This window comes from Nycticebus coucang, chromosome 13 (assembly GCF_027406575.1).
Source record: "Nycticebus coucang isolate mNycCou1 chromosome 13, mNycCou1.pri, whole genome shotgun sequence".
Taxonomy (NCBI): domain Eukaryota; kingdom Metazoa; phylum Chordata; class Mammalia; order Primates; family Lorisidae; genus Nycticebus; species Nycticebus coucang.
Genome location: NC_069792.1, coordinates 42,480,593 through 42,490,000, shown reverse-complemented (window position 1 = coordinate 42,490,000; position 9,408 = coordinate 42,480,593). Strand labels below are relative to the sequence as shown.

Genomic DNA, 9,408 nt, shown 5'->3' with positions numbered 1-9,408 from the left:
AAATCATTACTAAGTCTCTTGACAATACAATTCGTTTTTATTTTTATGCATCTACTCATGTGTAAAGGTGAGATTTTTAAAAAATTAATGAATTGCTAATGAAATAGAGTTATGTGGGGCTCAACAGTTAGTTTCAGATTTGGCAAATTTAGATTTAATAAATGGAAAAGGCACCTGGCTGTGAAAGGTAACTTCTGTTCCCCCGAAACATCTACATATCTCTTATCATGTTTGATATTTGATCTTCATTCTTTTGAGACTGAATTTTTTTTTTTTTTTTTTTGCAGCATTAGGATTTATTAGAATGTGTCTTAACACAGGTGCTGGGGCTTGCCCATGGTGCTCTTAATGTATAAAGCCCCAACATTCTGGCAATTCTTCTTGAGCAATGATGCTGAGAAGTTAACAGCCAGGTGGATGTTGTACACCAGCTCATCATCTGTCATCTTCACATGGCCAAAAGCCATGGCCAGACACAGAAACTTCTTCATCTGGAACTTGATTGTGGACTTCACCTCATCAACTCTGCCACCATGTTTTCATGTGTGTCAGCAGGGAAGGAAACTTACCAGCCTTATTTAGACCAGGGCCGAGAATTTGTGGGGATCTGTTTGATAAGAGACTCTGAGGCTAAAAGGCATCAGACTTCTCCACCAGCTTCTTGACCAGAGTCTTATTTTTGCTGAGTTTCTCTAGCACCTCGATGTCCATGTGGAGTATGTCCACAGCCTTGATCTCGTCACTGTGCTGCTGTTCCCTCAGGACACATACAGAGAATTTGGAGGTGGATTTAAGCCCAGAGTGTCCATATTAACCAACAGCTAGCCTGGCTTTTCAAACTAGACGCAGGACTTGACCAAGGCCTCCCCACACATCCCCTCATATTTTAAGACCCGGGGTGGGGATCGGTGATTTTTGATCTTCAAAGACTTGATATACAGATAGGAAGATTTTGACAGGAAAAGAATAGGATATAAATGTACAAAATTTAGAGGCATGGCTTGGCGCCCATTGCTCAGTAAGTAGGGCACCAGCCACATACACCAAAGCTGGTGGGTTTGAGCCTGGCCCGGGCCTGCTAAACAACAACGACAACTGCAACAAAAAAATAGCCAGGCATTGTGGCAGGCACCTGTAATCCCAGCTTCTTGTGAGGCTGAGGCAAGAGAATGGCTTAAGCCCAAGAGTTTGAGATTGCTGTGAGCTGTGATGCCACAGTACTCTACCAACGGTGACATAGTGAGACTCTGTCTCAAAAAAAAAATTTAGAGGCAAGAAAAAGAGCATTTGGTAAAAGTGGTTTTGTTAGGTGGTGTTATAAAAATAATTTAATGGCCAATATTTATTATGTAATGATTATACACCAGGCATAATAAGAATAACTTCACATAGATTATCACATTTAATCTTCATAAAAAATAATTTTGCAGATGACCCTATCTGAAGATAAAGAAAATTAATCTTAGAAAGATGGAGGTGAGAGTCAAAAAGAGAAGACAGAGCCAAGTCATCTTTGCTTCTTCAATGACTTGTCTCTGTCTTTTATGCCCATATTCAATTCAACAAATCCTTTGGGTTTTACTTTCAAAATATATCTGGAATTGGACCACTTCAGAAAACACCTGATGCTGTCGTCCAAATCATTTTCCTTTTCTACCTGTCCACAGAGACAGCCTTTAAACTGGTTTCCCATTTTTGTTTTTGCTCTACCCATTTCTGTGTCTGCTCTACAACAATGCATTCTGCATTTTACATTCAGAAAAATAATTTAAAGATTGATGTAAGGTCAGAATCTTACAAAGATTTTCCAACAAAACTCACCACGGCTGAGCAAGGTGGCTCACGCCTGCAATCCTAGCACTATGGGAGGCTGAGGCATGTGGATAGCTGGAGCTCACCAGCTCAATGACCAACCTGAGGCAAAGTGAGATCCCCATCTCCACTAAAAATAAAAAACTGAGGCAAGAGGATCACTTGAGTCAAATGCGTTTGAGATTACTGTGAGCTGTGACATCAGTGAGACTCTGTTTCAAAAAACAACCTTAGCTGTTGTAAGGAGTTTTTTGGGGGGGTTACCAACCCTCCAAAAAAAACTCCTTACCACAGTCTACAGGGCATTACACACTTGACAATATGCATAGCAAAGAAGCCATCTTCTGTAAAATAAATTTTTTTCTTTTGAGACAGAATCTCACTATATGGCCCTCGGTAGAGTACTGTGCTGTCACAGCTCACAGCAGCCTCCAACTCTTGGGCTTAAGCGATTCTCTTGCCTTAGCCTCCCAAGTAGCTGGGACTACAGGTACCCACCACAACACCTGGCTATTTTTTTGTTGCAGTCATTTAGTTGGTTCAGGCTGGGTTCGAATCCGCCACCCTCAGTGTATGTGGCTGGCGCCGTAATCACTGTGTTACAGGCACCGAGCCACCTGTAAAATTTAAAGAGGTTTATTCTAAGCCAGATTTGAGAACCATGACCTGGAGGCACACCCAAGATGCCTTGAGCAAGTGGACCCCATGTGGTGGGGATATAGTTTGGTTTTATACAATTTAGGGAGCCAGGAATTACAGGTGAGGTCATAAATCAATACACGGAAAACACATATTTGGTTTGGTTTGGCCCCAAAAGGTGGGACATTTGGGTGGGGACGCTTACAGGTAATAGATGAGTTTAAAGAGTCCCTAGCTGGCAATTGGTTGAAAGGTTAGATTTTGTCTAAAAGACCAGGAGCCAGTGGAAAAAAAGGTTAAGATAAAGGGTCTGTTAATCAGAGAGAAAGTACTGGCCAGACTTAAGTGGTTTGTTACGCATATTGAGGACTTGCTGGTAGGACTTGCATAGTCTTTGGCTTGTTAGTGAATCACAAAGGACATTTCTAAGATGGGGAGGGGGCAGGATGAGGCCTGTCTGACCTCCTTTCTCATGGCTAGCATCTCAGTTTTAGGGATCCTCTTGGTCAAGAGGGATTTCAGTGAGTCAGCTGCTTATGGAGAGCCTGAAGATTTTATTTTAGTTCACCACAGGTTCCCACATATTACAAAACACAAAAAATAAATTTATTAAAGGACACACAGGTACCTATGTCACCCATGTCAGGCCATTTCTTGGCCCTGGCATAGCACAGCCGCACTCTAAACATACACTCTTGTGACTACCATGTTAAGCTCCAGAAAAATGCCTTTCCACATTTTTTACCCATGTCTTCAAGATAAAAAATAACTGTATACGAATGCTGAGAATATTTGTGGATTGTGTGCTGCTAACCTCAGGGACTGACATAACTTCAGAGGGCAGGAGAACTTGAGCAGTGAAAGCACTTAAGTAGGAGAAAAGACAAACTAATTAACTTCTCAAATCCTCCCTCTCAGATGCATGAATACAATAAATTCTTGCATAATGAAGTAGTATTTCCCAGAAGTGCTTTTGTGTCTATTTTCTTGCTTTTTTGTTTTTTTTTCTCTTGTTGTTGTTGTTCCAGTCCGTAGTTCTGGAAGTACACAAGAATTAGCTGAAATTCCCAAGAGTTGCACACAGGCCCAAGGAACACTTTACAACGCTAAACAATTGATATTTACTCTCAAGTTTGAGTATAAGTAGATCTAAACACAACATATGAAGCATACTACCAATTCTTTGCATTGCCAGTTAGGCATAAAATATAAAATTACAAATAGTTTCCTTTGACAAAAATTTTAATAAGACTTGGTTAAAGTTGGAAAATAAAATGCAGGCTCAGCGCCCGTAGCGCAGTAATTATGGTGCCAGCCACATACACATACACTGAGGCTGGCAGGTTCAAACCCAACCTGCAGCCAGTTAAACAGCAATGACAATAGCAACAGAAAAATGGCCTGCATTGTGGCGGGAACCTATAATCCCAGTTACTTGGTAGGCTGAGGCAAGAGAATCTCTTGAGCCCAGGAGTTTGAGGTTGCTGTGAGCTGTGACACTATAGCTCTACTGAGGGCAATAGAGTGAGACTCTGTCTCGAAAAAAGAAAAAGAAAATGCAAATATTGGCTTTATTCAAATAATATTAATTTAATGTTTTCATGATTATGAATCATAGTTTGAATTATGCTCTTAAATTTTAAAAGAAATTCTAAACACGTTCTTTTTCTTTTTTTTTGAGACAGAGTCTCACTATATTGCCCTTGGTAGAGTGTCATAGCATCACAGCTCAAGCAACCTCAAACTCTTGGGTTTAAATGATCCTCTTGACTCAGACTCCCAAGTAGCTGGGACTACACGAGCCTGCCATAATGCCCGGCTATGTTTTTTTTTTTTTTGTCATAGTTGTCACATTGTTGTTAGCAGGCCTGCACCAGCCCCGGTATATGTGGCCAGCACCCTAACCACTGAACTAGGGATGCCAAGCCTCTAAACACTTTAGAAGTAGGACATTTTTGAAAATATGAGTGAAAATAATTTTAACTTTTATATTCTCTTTATTGTAGTTCTTGATAAAACATACATTCAAATTATGAACATATTAAACATCTTATTTAAAAAAACTCTTTAGGTCATTAAGAATGAAAACACGTTGAAAGCATGACAGGAATTTAAAAATACAAAATAAAGTCCCAAAAGAAAAACATTTGAAAAGAAAAAAAAGAATAGAAATCCTTTTTAAAAGGAGACTTCTTAAGCATTAGAAACTAGAAACAATGAAAGTTAAATACAACCTACACAAAACTTGTACTTTGTTCAATGAAATGTGAATCACAGTGACTCACGCCATTTCTGAATGACGTCATTAAGCATCATCCTATGGCTCTATTCTTACTCTTTTCTCTCTGCCACACAATTGGCATGGCCCAGAGAAGGGCTCCTTTTTTAGCCTATATCCTGGAATAAAGATGACCTGGTATAGAGTTGAGGCTGAATTGCAACGGGCATGCACCATTGGGAAGAAACAAACCTTTTTTGTATAAAGCCATGAGTGTACCGGAGCTGGTTTGTCTTGGCTAGTGAGAATTGATTGCACTCCTCTCCTCCCAGCTCTGCACTGGATGATCTCACACAGCTTACAGTTGGCCATAGTGGAAGTGTTTACACTATGGAAATTGGCAAATACTACAAATTAGGGTTTATATTCCTGGATATGCCATTGTTAAATGTTTACAGTACTCCTATGTTTAAAGTCATTATTTGGAATTGTTACTATACTATAATTTGTGCCTTAGCCCTGTGTTAGATCACAGAACTTTGGGGTTAGTCCCACTTGAGTACAATCTTAGACTTTTCCCTCACCAATCATTTGACCTTGGACAAGTTTAAGTAAGATCGTGCATGTGTTGTGGGAGAATCTTTGTGTGGTATTAGCATAGATTTTCTTCATTCCTGGTATTTCCTCTAATTTACCTACTTGCCTGGTCTTCTACTCATAGAATCAAGTTTCCAAGTGGTAAATGAAATTCTATGACAGATGCAATAATCTGAGAGCTAAAAACCAGGATAGAGAAATTGTACCTCAGTAGCAGGATCTTTTGAGCACTGATGTGGGGTTGGGGTGGGGAGATAGGCCTTGAGATGGGGCATCCCTTCTCTGTACCAGGAGGCTATGGGAAGCATCTTCCTTCCTCTGTCACTGATCCTCACTTTGCATTATTATCAGAGAAAAGATGAGATCAAAGGGGAAGTTGAGAGTTTGTACTGACTGAGATTAAATTTTAAATTTACTCCTTTTAAAATAGAAGTGTCTGAAATGTCTTGGTACCTGTAGCACAGTGGTTCCGGCACCAGCCACATACACTGAGGTTGTCGGGTTCAAACCTGGCCCGGGCCAGCTAACCAACAATGACAAGTGCAACAAAAAGTAGCCAGATGTTGTGGCGGGCGCCTGTAGTCCCAGCTACTTGGGAGGCTGAGGCAAGAGAATTGCTTGAGCCCAGGAGTTTGAGGTTGCTGTGAGCTGGGATGCTATGGCACTCTACTAAGGGTGACATATTGAAACTCTGTCTCAAAAAAAAACAAGTGTCTGAAATTACCCTGGGCAAATCGATATTTTTCCTCAGTTAGTGAATATAGGTACTCATGGACTAATTTGTGTCCAAGTCTATAAAAATGAAAGAAGGCATTTTTTTTGAGTATCTTAGAGCATTTCGACTGTTAATTTCAAATCTGCTTCTCAAGTAAGGAGGTCGGCAAACTGCCACATACAGTGTATTAAATTAAAATTACTTATTATTACTGACAATATCAAGCACATAAATTACAAGCCCTAGAGACAACTGAGAAGTGTTTAAAATTGTTTTTTTTTTTTTAGCTATCTTATTTTATTGTAATTGGTTCTGATTCAATCAAAACATATAAATAAATCCTCCTTTAAAGTACATCTAATTGTATAGACCGGAACTGTAAATTTTCCTCATATTAAACCCAGAAATGCACTATACTTAGTATAATTAACAGAATGGCTATCGGCAAGCTTGTCATTCATATATCAAGATTACATTTTATATTCAACAAACTTAATTTTATCAAATGTTTTTTAATTTCATAAACAACAATATGATACATATTGTATAAGAAGCACACAATAGTTTCGCAGTACAATTTCAAAGTGTATAAAAATTGGAATACATAGGTTAAACACTGATGTACTGTTAGCAATTTTGAACTTTGGATAAACTGTATACAAAATTTACAATTCAAATATAAGCCAATCTGAAAACTTTACTTCCCATAATACAAAACTGATACTTTGCAATGCAAAAACTTTCTATATAAACATTTAAAATAATCATTAAAAACTCAACATTAGAATTTATAAAGATTAGCTATAAAAATATATTGGCAGTCACTTTTCTTATAAAGGTACCATGCACTACATTACAAAATAGTCTCTAACATAAAATTGCCTTAATATTGATACTATTTTAGAATCTGATAAACCTTATATTAAATTGTTTATAAAATCCTCTTGGAAAAACTTTGGTATGTATCTTCAGAAAGTTCTTAAAAAATATTTCAAGGACCTGTAAACATTCCATTCTGTTAAAGCATAACAGGTTAAGTGATAGATATTCAACTGCATACAGAATATAGAATCAACAAAATGTATATAGTTGTAGAAAATCACCATTATCAGAATAAGCAAAAAACAAACTATTTAGGAGTATCAAACTTTTAAACAGTTCTCTTCCATTCTGATAAAAAAAAAAAAAAGTTCCAAAATCACCAAATTTCCATTCATGTATCTTAGATGCCTTTTAGGACAAGACCTCAATAATACTTAAACTCAGGCTCCAAAAACTCTCTCCAGTCCAACAAACTTTTAAAAACCCATTTAAAAGACCTGACAATAGAACCAGCACACACAATCAGAACACATAATTAATATATTTAGTAATGTGTTAGGTTTCCTTTTACCTTTTAATTTAGAATTTATTGACAGAAATAAAATACATGCACAACTGAAAAGGTCAATTTCAGAAAAACATTAAGAAATTCAAACCAGAGTGGTGCCTGTGGCTCAAGGAGTAGGGCGCCAGTCCCATATGCCGGAGGTGGCGGGTTCAAACCCAGCCCTGGCCAAAAACCAAAAAAAAAAAAAAAAGAAATGCAAACCATAGGGTAAACTGATTTATTTTTAAAAATCGAATTTACCAAATTTCATCTTCATCTGCCATTTTTGGACTGACGACTATTGTTACTTAGAAAATTCAAATTGCTGCAAGTTCATTTCTTGGTTCTTGAGTATACTTAATTTTTACAAAGTTTCCAGTTGTGCCAGTAGCTTCCTTGAGGTTACTTTACACATTTTCCTCTGTCACAAGGTATCTTGCAAGGTATCTTTGCTATCTTTGAGTTGCAAAAGCCTAAATAAAAAGCTTCACTTTTGACCTTTTTTTGTTAATTTATAAAACCCCACTAAAAAGAAATACATTTAATTTTAGGCAAGTCCACACAAAAATATTTTCTTTGTTAAGAATCAAACACTTTTATGGGAATAAAGATCCTTCAAAGTTTTTAATTCTTCTATTAGAGTCTTATTTTGATTTTCCAGGACTGCAACTCGATTTTCCAGACATTTCACATATTCTTTCTTCTTTCTCCGACATTCTCGAGCAGCCTCTCTGTTTTTCATTAACCTTATTTCTCTTTTCAATTGGGGGTCATCTGTCTTAGTTGTCGGAGATGTAAGAGTCACAGGAGATGTCATTACCACAGTTTGTGGCAGAGAAGTGGCTGAAGGTGTGGTACGAATCTGGTATGTCTGCATGTCTCCTGATGCAGTCTGCACTACCACTTGATTGCTGGGCACAAGTATTTGCTGTCCATCAGAGGTCTGTGCATACTGGAGAATAGTTGTGCCTTGCTGAGTATTGCCCGAATTTGTCATGGTTAATGTCTGAAGCCCCTGTACTCCATCTGTGCCTGGATTGGCCAACTGTAAGGCTCCATTTGGGGCAATGGCAATGCACTGTCCACTGCTAGTCTGATAGATGGGAGTCGGAACGGACATAGAAGTGACAGCAGAAACTCCAGGGTTTTCTCCGTCTCCTTTTCTGCTTCTTGTGTCTTCAGAAGACAGGTCTTTAAACATTTTTCTGTAAGATGGACGCCGTGCTAGGATCCCGTGGGCTTTCTGTGAGGGGCCTACGCTGTCAGATGAGTCCTGGGACTCCTCACTTTCTGATAAAGATGATACCTGTTGAGCAATATGAGAAAGATGGGCTCCCTGAACTGCTGACCCCGGCTGAGGTGCTGTCTCCGAAGTGTTACTCTTGTGGGAATCTTCCATAATCAACTGTGGCTGCCGCCTCGCCGCCGTCCGGGGCGGGAACTTCCACTCCCCGCTCCCAGGTGGATCCAAATTCACTACCCACTTCCCCACCCCCTCACGCGGCGGGGAACGTCCCTCCTTCTCCGGGGTCAGGCAGGGCTGTCACTTAACAGCCAACTGTCCTAGGCTATCGTTTCCTCGGCAGTCAGGGCCGCTACTGGCGGCATCATCACCAGGCCGGGGGCAGGGCTAAAATTGTTTTCAGGTATATCTTGCTTAGTACTTTTCTTCTTCCCTGGGACTTCAGACCTCTCACTCCCTTATTTAGCAGCTAATTCTCTCTAAGGTGTTAATTGATAGATTTAGTTTTCCCAGGAGTATTTTCCAGTTGCAGAACATAACCAAATTCAAGAGCCCTTTAAGATGAACGAAAGATGCACATATAACTATAGAGTGCAAAATCTGAGACTCGCTGTGGAGATATTTTGGGGTAGAGAAGAGGGCTTGCTTCTCTCAAATTGTATATCAGAAGTGTCTGCCTACTTTACTCTTCTCCCAGTTTAGTGCAATATACTCAAAGTGCTAAATCAAAGGAAAAAGTAATAGTGGGGATTTGTGTTTTTCCTGGCAGACTTCAAGGAGAATTATTTTGGCCAACTTTCCCAATTCTCCCTGCA

General features: G+C 39.1%; 1 protein-coding gene and 1 pseudogene across 3 annotated transcripts; both read right to left on the bottom strand.

The window, feature by feature from the left end:
* Positions 1-311: 311 nt before the first annotated feature.
* On the bottom strand, positions 312-792 carry LOC128563357 (60S ribosomal protein L10a-like; annotated as a pseudogene).
* Positions 793-7,568: 6,776 nt separating this feature from the next.
* Positions 7,569-8,885, bottom strand: LOC128563953 (cyclic AMP-dependent transcription factor ATF-1-like). Of its 3 annotated transcripts, XM_053559524.1 has the most exons (3): positions 8,430-8,885; positions 8,372-8,376; positions 8,038-8,081 (listed from the first exon to the last, which is right to left on the bottom strand). In XM_053559524.1, the coding sequence occupies exons 1-3, from the start codon at positions 8,747-8,749 to the stop codon at positions 8,038-8,040; spliced, it is 369 nt and encodes a 122-aa protein (XP_053415499.1). In that variant the 5' UTR covers positions 8,750-8,885. The 3 variants fall into 3 exon arrangements, with proteins under 3 accessions (XP_053415498.1, XP_053415497.1, XP_053415499.1); XM_053559523.1 differs by having other exon boundaries at positions 7,569-8,555; positions 8,657-8,778; XM_053559522.1 differs by having other exon boundaries at positions 7,569-8,885.
* Positions 8,886-9,408: the final 523 nt, after the last annotated feature.

Bases quoted from the DNA above. Each gene is read 5' to 3' on its own strand.
- LOC128563953 (XM_053559522.1), bottom strand. From the start codon at position 8,749: ATGGAAGATTCCCACAAGAGTAACACTTCGGAGACAGCACCTCAGCCG.